This window comes from Canis lupus, chromosome 4 (genome assembly GCF_011100685.1).
Source record: "Canis lupus familiaris isolate Mischka breed German Shepherd chromosome 4, alternate assembly UU_Cfam_GSD_1.0, whole genome shotgun sequence".
Taxonomy (NCBI): domain Eukaryota; kingdom Metazoa; phylum Chordata; class Mammalia; order Carnivora; family Canidae; genus Canis; species Canis lupus.
In genome coordinates this window covers 74,168,707-74,186,848 of record NC_049225.1, presented here as the reverse complement: position 1 = coordinate 74,186,848, position 18,142 = coordinate 74,168,707, and the positions used below count along the sequence as shown (strand labels likewise).

The window sequence follows — 18,142 nt, the reverse complement described above, 5'->3', positions numbered from 1 at the left end:
GCAATTGTTCTAAGGCAGCATAGCTAGGACTAGAGCCTGGGTCTCTTGACCCCCGGTCTTCATCCTTCCACTGCACTAGCTGCCTCCTTGATAGCAAATAGGCCAGAAGATGAAAAACAAAACAAAACAAAACACAACCCTGCTGTTTAATTCAAATAAAAAGTGTTAATTAACCATAGAATGTAACTTGGGCTTACTTAAAGAGTGGCTAACTGGGGTATCTTTGGCATTTAGTCCAAGGTGAGATTTTAACCATAATATCTTTTATCACGCATTCCAAGTCATATATCAAAACAGATTATTTTTGAATTTTTGAATGATCAGAGTGATTGATATACATTTTGGAGAAGAATGAGCTATTTGGGGAAAAGTTTGATCTGCACTGGCCTTGAAAGGCAGAGACTTTCATTCCAGGTGGAATATATTCCTGGGCCCTCTTGGAGTTGTGTGTACTTTTGCAAGTCATTCTCAATCATTCTGTAAATTTAAATCCCAAGTGGATTTTTTTTTTTTTTTAAAGTATGCCTTCTCCTTACATAGGGTGTCATCGAGTGTAAGTTTGACCTGACTTGTATTTCCAAGAGAGAATTGTTTCCAGGCACTAACACACTGTTAGTGGAAATGGTTACAAGGGGCAGGGCTTCTCAAACTTCACCGTACACATGAATTCTCTGAGGATCTTAGTAAAATGCAGATTCTTATTCTGTGGGTCTGGCAGGGGAGCCAAGATTCTGCATTGCTAGCAGTGCCAGGGGATGCTGACAGAGCTGGTCCTCAGGGCACACCTCAGGCTAGCAAGGACCTAGGGCATGAATGAACTTGGACAACTTTCCAAATTTTCCCTTCGTTCCTTATGCTAGTCTATACTGGGAGAAGGGAACTCAGATCTATTTACCTTTGCAATTCTGGAAGCCCCAGCAATGTGTTCAGCTTCAAACATTAGGCCACCTTGGAGCCTAGTTCCTGTCTGCATGGGCTTGCTGGGGTGGAATATTTAACTCACAGATGTGAGTTCAAATTCACTGTGTTTAGCTAGGGGGTCAACACAGAGAATGGATTTGCCATCAGATGAGATGAAAAACAGAGGGAGGCGGTTTTATGAGTCATGAATGCTCTCTTCAAAATGCAGATCCAGGCTTTTGGATGCTCTCGGGAAGGCTGCCCTTGGAACGGACTTGGAGATTCTTACTACCATACCCTGGCCTTTGTAGCTCTTGTCACCACTCCACAGATGCCTGCTTCCTTAGAACTTTCATGTGAACACTTCTGGTGTGAGTGGTGTCTCTGCTTTCGCCAAGATTTCGCAAATGGACCTACATCAGAGAGATACTAAGTCCTGGCTTTGCTTACATTTTCTTTGCTGCCCAAGATTTCTCAGAACAACTAAACCAAACCAAACGTTCTCTCTGAAACAGTATGTGAGAGGTCATCACTCACCTTTTCGTGGTGGTTTTACGAATATTCACCCAGGGAAGAGGAGAAGCCCCAGAGTAGCCCTAAATTATAGAAGTAATTTCTGGTCTGTGGAAAGCCCTAAAACTTCAGGCTGGAGACTGTTTACAGTGTCACAGAGATGAAAAGAATCAGATCACTTCATATTCCTCAATGGGCTTTGGGTTGCTATGGCATTTTACTCCACAAACAGGGACTGCATATACTATGATGTACTGCAAATACTCATTATAACCTCATAGCAGAAGATACCGTACCCGCTAAATACGTAAACAGCTGTACTGGGAAGATAGAAAATAGTCTTTTATTTTACCTAAGTGATAGAAAAATAGTCTTCAAAAATACATTGTGAAACTTACGGGCTTATATTAAAGTAGAATTCGTATGTACAGTAAGGCAGTATTTCCATTACCATCCTGCTGTGATTATCTTTTAAAATTAAAGTTGGTCTTTGGGGATTTTTTTTTAACCTAACTGAAGACTAGGGTGTATAATAAATTATCTCTTATGCTGAAATGAAACAGGAAAAGATTTTATAAGAATTTACCACATGGAGCTCATTTACCTATCATGTAAGAAAATTTCACTCTCCAAAATGGTTTTCTCTGGAGGCTTTAGAATAAATTACAATTTAGGGGGAAAAAAATCCATGCTTAATAAATTCAAACCATTTTAAGAAAAAAAAAACTGGAGGCGTCATTTTGGCTTGCATATTGGCAATGTATCACTAAGGTGATAGGAACCCATGTAAACAATGTGTCGGGTATTCTGGAATGTATTCTTTCTTTAAGTGGGTTGTATTTGGCTAATCTGAATAAAATAAAAGAGGAATGTAAAGGTTAAGCAAAGGTTTTGCAAAGGTTTGTTGGTTTTCAAAAGCGGTTTTCATGGCCTTTTTCTCACATCTCTCATCTTCCTGTGGTAAGCAATGGTGAGTATTTCATTTCCTTCTGTCGCATACCAAACCATGAAAGCCCCTTCCAGAGGATATACTTGTTGGCACTGTCCCTCAAGAATGCTAAACAATGTGCTTTTATTTCATTGAACACAGAATTTTATAACTAATAGCAAAAAAAAAAAAAGTCAATCTACAAATCACAGGAAACAAAACAATTTGTTCTGGAATCAGCTGTTGGAGAAAGAGGCAGCTGGTTGAAAATGGAGCATGAGGAGTGAACTACAGGCTGTATAGTGTCATTCTAACCACATTCTCGAGCATTCTCTAGTAGAGTGCATTTCCTGTACTCTGTAGTGTTACCTGAAAAAAAAAAATCACATTTTAACCAATCATTCTGTACTCAAGGTATCACTGAAAGGAGTGCATAAAACACGTGGGATCCAGGTAATCCAACCCAGCCCGCTGGAGTCCACAGCCACTTGGTGCCGAGGTGAAGGAGGCCAGGTCTTCTTCAGCTTGATTCTGTTGATGGGACGGCGCAGCCTCCTTGGCTGGTTCTTCAAACGAAGCCAGGTTTTGAGCTCGCGGCTCCTGCACTAACACCAGGATGTTGTTATCCATCACCCTGGACACCTTAGCATACTCCTTACTGGCTTCGGGAGTGCTGGGCTTCTCTGCCTGGCCGCTGTTCTCTTTCTGTTTTGGGAGCAACGACAATGCTCCATCTTTGTTGACCTTGTGAATCTCCACGTAATCCAAGGGCCTAACAGAGATCAAAGGGGTTTTCTCCTGGGGCAACAGCCATGGTGTGTCTTGGTCAGTCTTGGAATGGAAGCTTTCCACTTCCCTCTGCTCAGCTGCCTTTTCCTCCCCTCCAGTCTCAGTGGTTTTTGAAGATCTCAAAGCACGTGTGTCTGTTTTGTCCAGCAGAGTGGCTGATGCACCTGCCGTGCCCATGTTCAGCTTACACACATCAGCAATGTTGTGGTAAGAAGACCTGGGGCTGTGCTGGCTGGGGGGCTGTGGCAAAGGCCATGTTGAAGATTTGAACCCGCCGGCAGCGAAGTAGGGGATTTTGCCTTCCGAGCTTGTGCTCCGGGAGCCCCAAGTGTAGGTCACATTTGTTTGAGGGTTCTCTGGCTTCTCAACGCTCTTGGGAGTGTTAAATGCGGAGGGATCTGCCCGAGCTTCCTCACACTTTTTAGACAGAAGGGAAGGGCTGTCGCAGCTGCCCCGGCCAGAGTCGCTGTCTGGATCCAAGGGGGTGGGCTTCCTCTCTTGCCCTGGATGTTCTTTTGGATGCGCTGGCATCAGCTGCTGGTCCTCACTGTCATCCACTTCTAAAAACTCCACCAGCAAGTCCTCACAGTCAGAAGTGGGAGGGAAGTCTTGGCACCCCAGTGCGCTCAGTAGTTCTTCAGATTTACCCTTCTAGTAAAACAGACACAAGGAGAGAGGGCCGTCAGCTTCCTAACATTCCCTGTCGGCATCATGGCCAAGCCCGTGGTCCTGCCTATGGGCAAATGGAATGTGCTAGTGGCCTAGCAAAATTTCCTGAATGTCAAAGTTTGTGGACCAGGCTGTCTATGATCACCTCCTGTACGGCTACTCATCTCATATTTTTCTTTCAGTCAAATCATGATTTTGACTTCGTGTCTCTCTAAGCAATAATGATTATGAGTTTAATGGGCAAGTATATGCACATATAATCAACACGTACCTATTAGCTAAGATGTTTGTGAGACACCAAAACCACGGTGCTCATGCCACCATTTGGTGCTTTGTGACCCGCTGGCCATGAGACCTGGGCACTAGCCTCCTAACCAACTCCACCGCCTTCTGGAGTCTGGCAGTGGTAAGCAGAGTCTTGCCTCTTCCTTCTCTCTCAACTCCTCCTCTTTTTACTTCTTCCTCTTCTCTTCTTTCTACCCCTCCCTCCTCCTCCTCCCCTACTCTTTCCTTTCCTTCTGCTCCACTTCCGGTCCCTTCTTTGCCCCCACCTTATCCCTGTCCCAGTTTCTTCCCTCTCCTCCTCTCTGTTCTCCTTCTTAAGTCCTCCTGCCTCCTGCCTCCTGTTTTTCACTCTTCTTTCTGATCCCTTGACTTAGGTCAGGTACTGGTACCCAAATCTTGACTCTATCGCTCATTAAAGGGTTCCGACTTTGGACAAGCAGCTCTATGGTCCTCAGTTTCCCCACCTGTAAAATGGGAATAACAGGGTTCTTTTGAAGATGAGAGGTAATGTGATTACCTACAAGCTTTGGGATGCCTGGGTGGCTCAGTGGTTGAGTACCTGCCTTTGGCTCAGGGCGTGATACCAGAACTTGGGATCGAGTTCCAACATCAGACTCTCTGCAGAGAGCCTGCTTCTTCCTCTGCCTGTGTCTCTGACTCCTACTCTGTATCTCTCTCATGAATAAACAAATAAATAAATCTTTAAAAAATAAGAAGATACAAACTCTGTGTGTGTATGTGACACAAACAGTAGTTATTTATTTATTTTTTAAATATTTTATTTATTTATTCATGATATATATATATATATATATATATATATATATATATAGAGAGAGAGAGAGAGAGAGAGAGAGAGAGAGAGAGAGGCAGAGACATAGGCAAAGGGAGAAGCAGGCTCCATGCAGGGAGCCCGACGTGGGACTCGATTCCAGGTCTACAGGAGCAGGCCCTGGGCTGAAGGCGGCGCTAAACCGCTGGGCTACTGGGGCTGCCCCAGTAGTTATTTTATTATTAAGTCCCTGTGGCTACAAGGTCAAATTTTGAGCTAGACAGTAGTTAACTAACTTAGTTGAGATGTTCATGCTGGTTCTATGAAGGTCAGTACTAGAGACTAGATAGTGGGATAAGAGCACTGGACCAGGAGCCTAAATTCTGGGGCCCTAAATCCTGCTCTGATATTTTTGATCAAACTGAATGTAGTCAAGCCAATTCACTTTTCATATGCTTGTGTTGTTAGCCTCACAGTGTGTGGGTCAAGTGATGTGATGTGCCAGTCACTGCTTTTAGATACATCAGTGTGAAGCTCAAGTCAAATCGAAACTATATATTTCAATCTGGACAGAAATTTAAAATGTTCTAACCCTTCTTTATTCAAAACACTTGAATTTAAATCCCTCTTGAATCAGCCTAAGTGGGCCCTGGCAAACACTAGCACCACTGTACTGATCCAGTCTTTACTGAGTGCTCAAAGTGAGCGACAACTAAAATAGGACGTTGCAATTATGTAAAGAACATTCGAGTAAAAACTTGAACCGAAGTATGACAAAGGAGGTGGTGGTGGGTCCCTGTTTTGTATCAATTAAAATATTGACCCTCTTTCTAAATTCATTATTTGCAGAAAATGTTTATTTCTGTGCTAATGAACAGACCTGATAAATCTAGTCAAATCTTACTATGTTTTCATGTTTTCTTGGCTTTCTCTCCTTGCCCTCTGATGTTTAGTTTCTGAAGGTAAGTATCCTCGTGCCTCCACCTGTCTTTCTGTAAACACGCATGCTGAAGAAAAGGGACGAGCTGGGCAGGGCCTGAGTCAGCCAGGCTGGACTGATGGGAATTATGTGCGCATGTGTAAAGGTAATTATTACAAAGAAGTGAGTCACACTGCATTCTCCACTTCTGCCACTTACCTCCAGCAGATGAGTATCAAATCCTTTTATTTTTGGCCCAGGAACTGGTGGAAGGATGCAGGTCACCATGCTATAAAATAATTTGTGAGAAAGAATAGATGACTCACCTCGCTTTGTTTTTTTTTTTTTTTGTTTGTTTTTTTCCACCTCGCTTTGTAAGTTTTGAAAGATTAATATTCTCTCCAAACACCTGCTACCTGGACTTTGGTAGATAGATTTCTCGGGTTCTGTGAGACTAACAATCAATGGTGAAGACAATTAATAATTTTAGGGGCCTACATCCTAATTAGTTCTGGCTCATAGAGGAGGCTGATACTGAAATGAATGGATTATTTGGACTACTTGCTTTTCTTGATTTGAGTTGCTCTTACGAGAGTTTTACTATTGCACAACCGGGAGCCTCAGTTTGATGGAAAGAGCACCAGCTTCAAAGGAGTCCATTCTGCGACTTTTGCTAGTACTGATAAAAGATTTTCTACGGGGTGAACACATTGTAGCTATGGCTAAAGTGAAGTGCTTGACTTATCTGTAGGTTTCCGTCATTTTCGTATTATCTTTTTTGCTGCAATCCCTGACAACCATGATTGGGAGGAGGGGTGATAGACAGGGAAGTACCTATGGCCTTTCAAAGCCACTGCTACGACCATAATCAGACAGATGACAGCAGAAAGAACGGCCACAAAGATCCACACGATGGTATCTTTCATGGTGACATCTAAAAAGCAAACAGTCGGAAAGCTTTGATCACATCAAAGCATCATTAAGAACAAACAAGACTAATAAGCAAAAGTTATGAACAAAGGGTTTCCCCCCTTCCCTACACTTCTTTTGATTTGAATAGCAATCCAAAGAGAGTAGCATACGTGATGAGTTTAATTTTTATTATTAAATTTTAATATGTTGTGTATATTTGACAATACTGTACAAATTTCAAAACCCTTTTATATATTATTTCATTTGATCCTTTAAGAGGAAATTCAAGGTCACAAGGTCCATTGCAGTAATAATAATAAAGGCCTTCATGCGTGAAGTCTTGCTAAAGCCATCAATGGCTTTTAAGGTCGTCTTTACATATACTGCCTTGTATATAAAAATTAGGATACAGAGACTCAAAGAGTGATTTCCCCATGAACATGTAAACTATAAAGTTGCAGTTGGGATTTGAGCTCAGAACATCTGCCTTTAGACCTTGTGCTTTTATTTATTTATTTATTTATTTATTTATTTATTTATTTAAAAAAGATTTTAAAAATTTATTCGAGAGAGAGAGAGAAAGAGAGAGAGAGAGAGAGAGAGTCAGAGACACAGGCAGAGAAGCAGGCTCCCTGCTGGTGCGGGACTCAATTCCAGGACCCCGGGATCATGCCCTGAGCCAAAGGCAGACACTCAACCACTGAGCCACCCAGGCCTCCCTTGCTTTTATTTATTTAATAAGATCCAGGGCTGAACTAGATGCCCATGTGGATTTCATGACCCACAGTTCAGTGCTCTTTCAATGCCAAGCGCCAACGCACACCCCCGTACTTTGGCCAGGTGAGTTGTCAGAGAGCTAGGCTTTGCCATGTGGTTCTGGGTAAGACCTCTAACCTCAATGAGCTTCACTTTCCTCACTTTTGATTCCTAATGCTAACCCTATTCTCTCTGAATACCTGAGTGGGTTGAAAGGGCCACATAAGGGAAAGACTTTATAAACTCTAACATACTTTAGAAATGCAAGAGGAACCATTCTCTCGTGGAGCGCCAGCCGCCATGTTTAATGGCACTTAGACTGGAGAGCCTCTGATGCACACTGTACCTTCACACAAGAACCAAGATGTAACCGACATCATGGACTGAAAACTGGTTCATGCCTTTCAGATGGCAGACCAACTTACAGATTTTGGCACAACTAGATGATAACCTTGAGCAAATTAGAGGGATTAGGGCAGAATGAATGACAAGCCCTCTGAGGCATGCCAAGCCCATGTTGGCAGCCTTATCTTGGAAACTGGCCCTCGCGGACAGTGATCCACTGTGCTACACTTCCAAGTGTCTTTGATTTGGATGGAGAGATGATAAAGTCACCTCTATTTATTCTTTGGGCCAACACTTCAGGTGGTTTCTCTGTTAGTAGTTACTATATCCAAACTTACTAAATTCATTTTGTTTTAAAAATATTTTGGAATATATACAAAAGGGGGCCAAGACACTCACCATTAGGTATCTGAATGGAGCTCTCTGGGCTCCACTCACTCCAGAATCCATGGTCTGGCTTGCAGCGAACCTGGACAAGGTATTTCTGTCCTGGATATAAGCTGAGAATCTTAAACTGAGTCTGCTGCCCAGCAAAATGAGTCTAGGAACAAACAAGGAAAATAGATGTCACTCTGACTTGTGTTATGTTTTTTCATAGACCTTTCCCCTAGATAATAAGCTATTGGAGGACTGAAGCCAGCAGAATCGATTTTGTAGATCAATCTCTGTTCTCTCCATTCCACCCTCTTAGCCTATCTTTTCCTCCTTGCATTGCTCACACAAAAATTAATGGGTTTTCTATCTCTCCATTGGGAACTCCATCAACATCGAGTCAAATATTCTAGTAGTCCTTATCCTCTACCCCCTTCTAAATTCTACTTTATGGAAGAAAACCAAGTGAATACAATTGAAAAATGGTTATTTTGTCAACCCTAATGATTTTATAGATTCAAGGATTACCAATTGGTATAAAGCCCCTAGGTGAAAGAGAACTGGGTCTTCAAGTTTGTTTAAACAATAGCGTACAAACAAAATAAAACTTTACAATTGAGAGATCAGGTTGTCACCTCTCTGATCTCAGAATCAGTCTTAGCAACATTTCTGGTGGGCTAACCAGAGGATTTCCATCTCCTGGCATGATGCAACATGAGGCCCATAATATCACCTCTGAAGTACTCTTGTCAAAAACTGTTCAAATTGAATCTGATCAAATTTTTAGATCTAATTATCTGGTTACATAAAATACAGGGGCAGAAAAATTAGCCAAATGACCTCACAGAGAACTCATCAGACAAAAGCAGAAGGTGGGACATTCTATGGGACAAGTGGCCCAGTCTCCTGCGCATGTTGAGACCAAAGCAATATAACAACTGGTCTTGGAGTGGACTCTGGTTTGATCAAACTAACTGTTAAGGGTATTTTTCTTGAAGCAGCTGGGGGAGTTGAAATATGGACTGGCCTTTAAATGTTATTAAGGAATTTTAATTAATTTTCTATGTGTGATCCTATTTTGGCTATCTTTGGAAATGTTCCCTTTTTAAAAAAATGCATTTTTATCATTGCTAATGGGCTTGAGAGTATCTTTTTTTAAAATTGAAGCATAATTAACATACAAGTGTTATATTAGTTTCAGGTGTACAATTGGTGATTCAACAATTCTATGTATAACTCAGTGCTCATCACAATAAGTGTAATCTTAATCTCTATTTCACCCATGTCCATCCCACCACCCTCTGGTAACCACCATCTTGTTCTCTGTATTGAAGAGTCTTTTTGTTTGTCTCTTTGTTCTTTGTTCATTTGTTTTGTTCCTTAAATTCCACATATGAGTGAAACCAAATGTTCCCTTCTTTTTTCTTTTTTTAAATTTTAAGTAGGTTCCACACCCAGTAGAGGGCTAGAACTCACAACCCTGAGATTAAGAGTCACACACTCCACTGACCGAGCCAGCCAGGCACCCCTCAAATGTTCCCTTTTAAAAAGAGACATATACTAAAATATTTCAGAGTGGACTATTATAATGTCTATAATTTAATGTATTATCTCTTCTTTACATTGAAGTATTTGAAAGCGAATAAAATAGCATTGACCATGGGCTGATTATGCTGAGATTTTTTTTCTTCCTACTTAGTGCCATGTAAGTACATTCACAAGTGTCTCAACCTAAGATATCCTGAGGGAGGAGGGTTGGAGACCTGGTGGAAGAAACTGATCAGGGCAAGAAGTTAGCCCTGTCAGAGTATGAGGATGAGCCTCCATCAATCCCAGTGGAAGGGAGGAGTCCCTTCCACTTCTGGGTGGGTCCCATCGGCATCAAGAGGGCAACACGGTCACCCAGTAATGAGGAGGAACGACTTGTTCTCAGCTGTGAGGGCTTCATCTGTGCCAAGGACTTGACCCTTTCCGAAAGCTTCTAGTTGACTCACCTCCCACTCAGTTGCTTTCTTGGGTTTTAACCGAATTTCATACTGGAGTGTGAGCCAACCAGATCTAACATCAACCAGGGTGGGTGGGTACCATTTCATCCACAGATAAGGCTTTTTGTCTTCTGGTTGTTTTAATTCCAAAGTTAGGTTCACAGGAGGGTCTGGTTCAACTGTAGATAGGAAAGAAACTCCATATTTAGTGCAAGTGGTATCTGAACACAGAACTATATGTGTTCTTAGAGGCAAGCTCTCTCTACTGTTTCACTCTGCCATGGTTAGGAGACTGTATTTGACATCAGGTGTGAGTCAGCATAAGTGGGGTTAGGTTGAAGCAAACAAGATGCAAAATTTAAGAAGGCACAAATGGCCAACAAGCACAGGAAAGGTGCTCAAAAATCATTGGGAAATGCAAGTCAAAACCACAATGAGATACCATTTCCTACCCACTAAGATGGCTAGAATTCAAAAATGAAGAATAGCAAGTGTCGGTGAGAGCACTGGAGACACCGGAACCCTCATTCATTGCTGATGGGAAAATTAAGTGGTACAGCCACTGTAGAAAAAGTCTGGAAGTTACTTAGAAAGTTAAATACAGTATTACCATGTCACCCATCAATTTCGCTCCTATGTAGATACCCAAAGGAATTGAAAGTAGTGCTCAACAAAAACTTGTCCCTGAGTGTTCATAGTACACCATTCACAGTAGCCAATAGGTGTAAACAACCCCAAAGTCCATTAACTGATGAATGAATAAATAATATTCATATCATGGAACACTATTCAGCCATAAGAGGGAAGGATGTACTAACACACACTAGATTCCCATAGATGAATCTTGAAAGCATTATGCTAAGTGAAAGAAGCCAGATATAAAAGGCCACATAGTCTATAATTCTATATAGAATTAGACAGAGATTAGAAAGCCGACTAATGGTTGTTCTAGGGCTGGGAAAAAGCAGGGAATCCAGAGTAACTGGTTAATGGGTATGAAGTTTCCATTTGGAGTGATGAAAATGTTCTGGAACTGGATAGTGATGGTGGTTGCATAACAGTGTGAATGAACTAATACCACTGGATTGCACATTGTAAGATGGGTAAAATGGTGAATTTTCTGTCATGTGTATTATGCCACACACACACACACACACACACACACACACACACACACACACACACAATAAGGGGACATTAATTCTCAGGTTCCTTTAAGTGCAGGTCTGTGAGGGCCTTCTGCAGAGTGCCTTGGGTACCAGCTTGTCTGCTTGTCTTACCCTAATTTCAGTCCTGCTGGCCAGTAATATTTTCTCTATTCATCTATTACCTCTTCAAATCAGTCCCCATGCCAGGCGGGAAGTGAACATAATTGTAGTGTATTTGGCATTATAACCTATGGTTGCCTTAAAAAGCGAACTTTAGGAAATTTGCCCCTAATCCTAATGCTTACATGTTACTAAATAAATCCCTAAGAAAGATCATTTTATATGTACTTCCTAAACAAACGTCACCTATTTACTGAGAAATGCCTCAAAAACTATTAGTACAAAACTGCCAGCAAAATGGTTAGAATGAATCCTTTAAAGCAAAGTTTCTCAACCTCAGCATCCTGTATTTTGGGCCAGACACTTCTTTATTGGTGGGGTGGGGCGCTGTCCTGAGTACTGGGGGGTGCCTAGCAGCATTCTCGCCTGCACCCATTAAATGGCAGTAATCCCCCGGCCCTCCTCCCCAGCTGCTGATAATCAGAGATGTTTCCTGTCATTGCTAAATGTCCTGGGGGAGGCAACATAGGCCCTCGATGAGAATCACTGCTTTCTGGCTCAGAGGTTTAGCGCCTGCCTTCGGCCTAGGGCATCATCCTGGAGACCTGGGGTCGAGTCCCACGTCGGGCTCCCGGCATGGAGCCTGCTTCTCCCTTGGCCTGTGTCTCTGCCTCTCTCTCTTTCTCTCTCATGAATAAATAAATAAATAAAAATCTTAAAAAAAAAAAAAGAATCACTGCTTTCAAGCACCTTCAACATTGCTAAATGTAATTCAATGGCAATAGCAACAAGGACATAATCTATTTCAGAGATTATCTGCCAACGCTGTCATTCCGAACTGCAGGTTGTCACTGGCTGAGGCTCGGGGTGAGAGCCACGGACCCCGTGGGAGGCGGCCCCAGGGGTCCCCGCTCCGCCCCACAGACCCTCCCGCCCACGGATCCCGCCCGAGACGCCCCGAGGGAACGGCCGGGCGCTGCAGAGAGAAGGGTCTGTGCCTCTAACAAGGTAGGAAGGCGGAGAAAGAAAATAAAAAATAAATAAAATAAAACAGAATCCGGTGGGGGAGGGGCCGGGAGGAGCGGGGCTGGGGGGGCGGCGGGAGAGCCCCGACCCCCGGAGACACGGGGACTTTACAATCCGCCCCGGATCCTTCCCGACGCAAAGGCGCCCAGCAGGGAGCTCGGGCAGGACCGCAGGGTGGGGGGCCTCCAGGTTCCCGGGGTCACTAACAGGAGGGGCGCGGGGCGGGGCGGGGGGAGCGCGCCGCACCCCGTGGGCGGAGCTCCGTAAAGGGCGGGAGCGCGCGGCGGGGTCTGGGAGCAGCTCAGGCGGCGGCTCCGGGGGAAGGGGCTGCACCCTGCTGCCTTCGGGGCTCCCGGGAGCGCGATTCCAGGGGCGCAGGCCCGGATCCCAGGGCCCCGGGGGAAACGACCCTGCACTTCCCAAGGACAGGCGGGGAGGGCCCAGGACGGCGAGGACCCACCTGCTGGGGCGACCCCGGGGGAGGCGGGGAGGGCCCAGGACGGGGAGGACCCTCCTGCTCGGGACGCCCCCAGGGGAGGCGGGGAGGGCCCAAGACGCGAGGACCCTCCTGCTGGGGCACCCCTGGGGGAGGCGGGGAGGGCCCAGGACGGGGAGGACCCGCCTGCTGGGGCGCCCCGGGGGAGGTGGGGAGGGCCCAGGACGGGGAGGACCCGCCTGCTGGGGCGACCCCGGGGGAGGCGGGGAGGGCCCAGGACGGCGAGGACCTACCTGCTGGGGCGGCCCCGGGGGAGGCGGGGAGGGCCCAGGATGGTGAGGACCCTCCCGCTTGGAGTGCCCTGGGGGAGGCGGGGAGGGCCCAGGACGGGGAGGACCCTCCCGCTTGGAGTGCCCTGGGGGAGGCGGGGAGGGCCCAGGACCGGGAGGACCCTCCTGCTCGGGACGCCCCCAGGGGAGGTGGGGAGGGCCCAAGACGCGAGGACCCTCCTGCTGGGGCACCCCTGGGGGAGGCGGGGAGGGCCCAGGACGGGGAGGACCCGCCTGCTGGGGCGCCCCCGGGGGAGGCGGGGAGGGCCCAGGACGGGGAGGACCCTCCTGCTCGGGACGCCCCCAGGGGAGGCGGGGAGGGCCCAAGACGCGAGGACCCTCCTGCTGGGGCACCCGTGGGGGAGGCGGGGAGGGCCCAGGACGGGGAGGACCCGCCTGCTGGGGCGCCCCGGGGGAGGTGGGGAGGGCCCAGGACGGGGAGGACCCGCCTGCTGGGGCGACCCCGGGGGAGGCGGGGAGGGCCCAGGACGGCGAGGACCTACCTGCTGGGGCGGCCCCGGGGGAGGCGGGGAGGGCCCAGGATGGTGAGGACCCTCCCGCTTGGAGTGCCCTGGGGGAGGCGGGGAGGGCCCAGGACCGGGAGGACCCTCCTGCTCGGGACGCCCCCAGGGGAGGTGGGGAGGGCCCAAGACGCGAGGACCCTCCTGCTGGGGCACCCCTGGGGGAGGCGGGGAGGGCCCAGGACGGGGAGGACCCGCCTGCTGGGGCGCCCCCGGGGGAGGCGGGGAGGGCCCAGGACGGGGAGGACCCGCCTGCTGGGGTGCCCCCGGGGGAGGCGGGGAGGGCCCAGGACGGGGAGGACCCACCTGCTGGGGCGCCCCCGGGGGAGGCGGGGAGGGGCCAGGACCGGGAGGACCCTCCCGCTTGGGGTGCCCTGGGGGAGGCGGGGAGGGCCCAGGACGGGGAGGACCCGCCTGCTGGGGCGACCCCGGGGGAGGCGGGGAGGGCCCAGGACGGGGAGGACCCGCCTGCTGGGGCGCCCCCGGGGGAGGCGGGGAGGGCCCAGGACGGGGAGGACCCGCCTGCTGGGGCGCCCCCGGGGGAGGCGGGGAGGGCCCAGGACGGGGAGGACCCTCCCGCTTGGGGTGCCCTGGGGGAGGCGGGGAGGGCCCAGGACGGGGAGGACCCTCCCGCTTGGGGTGCCCTGGGGGAGGCGGGGAGGGCCCAGGACGGGGAGGACCCTCCCGCTTGGGGTGCCCTGGGGGAGGCGGGGAGGGCCCAGGACGGGGAGGACCCTCCCGCTTGGGGTGCCCTGGGGGAGGCGGGGAGGGCCCAGGATGGGGAGGACCCACCTGCTGGTGTGACCCCGGGGGAGGCGGGGAGGACCCAGGACCGGGAGGACCCTCCTGCTCGGGACGCCCCCAGGGGAGGTGGGGAGGGCCCAAGACGCGAGGACCCTCCTGCTGGGGCACCCCTGGGGGAGGCGGGGAGGGCCCAGGACGGGGAGGATCTGCCTGCTGGGGCACCCCTGGGGGAGGCGGGGAGGGCCCAGGACGGGGAGGACCCTCCTGCTCGGGACGCCCCCGGGGGAGGTGGGGAGGGCCCAGGACGAGGAGGACCCACCTGCTGGGGTGACCCCGGGGGAGGCGGGGAGGGCCCAGGAAGGGGAGGACCCTCCTGCTCGAGACGCCCCCAGGGGAGGTGGGGAGGGCCCAAGACGCAAGGACCCTCCTGCTGGGGCGCCCCCGGGGGGAAGCGGGAAGAGCACAGGATAGGGAGGACCCTCCTGCTGGGCCCCCCAAGCTGTGCAGATCAGCGCCCCCGCCCCCCGAACATCCAGGCCAGTGCAGACTGGGAGACTGCAGGTGCTTACTGGAGGAGCGGACTCCAGGGCTGGAGAGCTGGCCGCCGCCAGTGTTCCTCCTGGTGCCACCCTGTGCCTGGGACAGGGCAGGGCCACCAGGGAGCAGGGGCCTCACAGGATAAACAGCTCCCACTGAGCTGTGCACCTGGCAGGGGCGGGGCAGCTCCCCCAGGTGGACACACCTGAGAATCAGCACAGCAGCCCCTCCCCCAGAAGACCAGCTGGAAGGACGGGAAGAGCAGGTTCTTGACCCAGAAGCACTGGAAAGCTCCAGGGAAGTCAAGGGATTTACAGTATTTAGAACCAGATACCCCTCCTACCCCATTTTTCCAGTACAAATAGTTTTTATCAGACTGAACATTTCTGATATTTTTTTCTTTTCCCATCTTAACTACAATATTTTACCACCTCTTCATTTTTAAGATTCTTCCTTTTTGACTTTCATATTTCTATAATTACAGGTCCTAGATATATTTTCCACTTCTTGATTCCCTTGAACATAATTTTGGGAGATATACAAGATATGTTTTTGTTTTGTATTTTTGGTTTTCTCTGCCTCATTTTGTTCTACAATGGAGGAAGTTAATACCTTCTAAAACATGACCAGCATGCACCCAGAACCAAGTAGTATACCATGCTGGCTCATTCTGTGAGATTCCTCATTCCCATTCTGCCCCCTTCTTTTATCTCATTTATGTTTTGGTGGTCAATGTTGGGGCCCTCTACAAGTATTTCTGGTTTATATAAATTTGGGACTGAGCATCTTCTAATATACAGAACTTAATATACTCAGAAACAAGAGGATCACTTTGTCACCACCACCAGCTCCCAGTCCCCCCCCCCTTTTTTCTTCTCTTTTTTCTCTTCTTTTTTTTCTTTTTTCTCTTCTTCTTTGGGATTCTTGGCCTTTTATTTTTTACTACTTTGTTTTAAAATTAGTTTTTCATTTTAGTGGTCCTTTTGTTTTATTTCACTCTGATCTTTGTTTTCAATTTCTGGTCTCTGACCTCATCAGAATCATCTAGGGTGAAATTTACTTAGGCCGTGGTTGATATTCTTGACACAGTCTGCTCATGCAGCCACTCTGCACCGAGAAAAATGACTAGAAGGAAGAACTCACCACAAAAGAATCAGAAACAGTATTCTCTACCACAGAGTTACAGAATATGGATTACAATTTGATGTCAGAAAGCCAATTCCAAAGCACAATTATAAAGCTACTGGTGGCTCTGGAAAAAAGCATAAAGGATTCAAGAGACTTCATGACAGCAGAATTTAGATCTAATCAGGCCGAAATTAAAAATCAATTAAATGAGATGCAATCCAAACTGGAGGTCCTAACAACAAGGATTAATGAGGTGGAAGAAAGAGTGAGTGACAGAAGACAAGTAGATGACAAGGAAGGAAGCTGAGGAAAAAAGAGAAAAACAATGAAAAGACCACGAGGAAAGGTTAAGGGAAATAACCTTAATAATAATAAATGACAGCCTCAGAAGGAAGAATTTACATATAATTGGAGTTCCAGAGAGCGCCAAGAGGGCCAGAGGGCCAGAAAGTGTATTTGAACAAACCATAGCTGAGAACTTCCACTTTGGGGAGGGAAACAGGCATTCAGATCCAGGAGATAGAGAGATCCTCCCCAAATCAATACAAACTTTTCAGCACCTTGACATTTAATAGCGAAATTTACAAATTCCAAAGATAAAGAGAAAATCCTTAAAGTAGCAAGAGACAAGCGATCCCTAACTTATATGGGAAGAAGTATTAGGTTAACAGCAGACCTCTCCACAGAGACCTGGCAGGCCAGAAAGGGCTGGCAGGATATATTCATGGTCCTAAATGAGAAGAACATGCAGCCAAGAATATTTTATCCAGCAAGGCTCTCATTCAGAATAGAAGGAGAGATAAAGAGCTTCCAAGATAGGTGGAAACTGAAAGAATATGTGACGACCAAACCAGCTCTGCAAGAAATATTAAGGGGGACTCTGTAAAAGAAAGAGGAAGCCCAAAGAAATAATCCACAAAAACAGGGACTGAATAGGTATTATGATGACACTAAATCCATAATTTATATGAAGTAAAATTTATTCTATTTCTACTTGCCAGTGGGGTTGCCTTTCTGAGTTTCTTAACCTAAGATCAAATTCAGTTCCCACCCCTATGCTCGTTCCAGTTATTTGCTGCAAGAGAAAATATTCAAGTGTGTATTGGTTGGTGCTGGAAGCTCTTCTAGTTTTTAAGAATAAACCACTGATATAGCATGCTATTGAGATAATATGCAAGTGAACACTTGAGAATCTTAATCTTATTTTCCTTATTGAGTGGTGTTAGGTAAATCTGGAAGAGTTGGGTAACCATGAACCTAATTAGCTAGTTCCCAGATTATTACCCAAGATGAGGGCTGAGCCCAGGCCTGGCCAAGCCATCTCTTGTCCTATGATTCCCTTTGTCACCCCTGCTAACCATCCAGGCCACTACGGTAATGCCAAATTGCCTTGCAGCTGACTGTTGATCATGCAAAGCCAGAAGCAGCATTCAGGTTGCCTTGGTTTTACTTTCCTAATGACTACTCCAAACATTGTGCCTGTGATCTTGGCCATCAGCCTGCTGTTCAAGTAGTAGTATTTACTTCCCAAATTATTTATTTTTAAAATAATAGCTCCAGTTGCTAAGAAGCACATGTATATTGAGAACTGAATCTGGGGCAAATCAGTTGGGGCAATTCCTGTGGGTGTAGAAGCAAATGGACACCTTCTAAGAGCTGCTATTCCATGGAGCAGCTCTGTCTTCCATCAGGAGAGAGAAAGGAGGGGAGAAGGGGACTCTGGTTGTAGGAGGAGGCCTGGAGGGAAGGAGTGATAAGAGGCCCATAAATAGGACAGTCTTGGATCGAAGAGAATGAGAAGGGTCAAGGGAAAGCACAGAAACACAAGGATCTCAAGTGCCAGTCCTACTGCTATGAATGACTTGATAAGAACTGGTTTGAAAAACTCAGTTGAGAAAGATATCGAACATTTTCTTATCTTTCTTTTTGGGGATGCATCCAAAAGCCAAGAAGACTCACACTGAGGTTGACTATTGGTAAATCCATACTGGAGTAACAAATCCCTTTC

The 18,142-nt window shown here is 47.3% G+C and overlaps 1 protein-coding gene across 10 annotated transcripts in view; it reads right to left on the bottom strand.

The window, feature by feature from the left end:
- Positions 1-428: 428 nt before the first annotated feature.
- PRLR (prolactin receptor) overlaps positions 429-18,142 on the bottom strand; it is a 166,369-nt gene continuing 148,655 nt past the window's right edge. For all 10 annotated transcript variants that reach the window (XM_038535353.1, XM_038535347.1, XM_038535349.1 and 7 more), the window contains 5 exons: positions 10,155-10,324; positions 8,188-8,329; positions 6,610-6,709; positions 5,995-6,064; positions 429-3,781 (listed from right to left, as the gene is read on the bottom strand). In XM_038535353.1, coding sequence (XP_038391281.1) covers positions 2,759-3,781; positions 5,995-6,064; positions 6,610-6,709; positions 8,188-8,329; positions 10,155-10,324 — 1,505 coding nt within the window. In that variant the 3' untranslated portion in view covers positions 429-2,758. The remainder of the gene's footprint in view (positions 3,782-5,994; positions 6,065-6,609; positions 6,710-8,187; positions 8,330-10,154; positions 10,325-18,142) is intronic.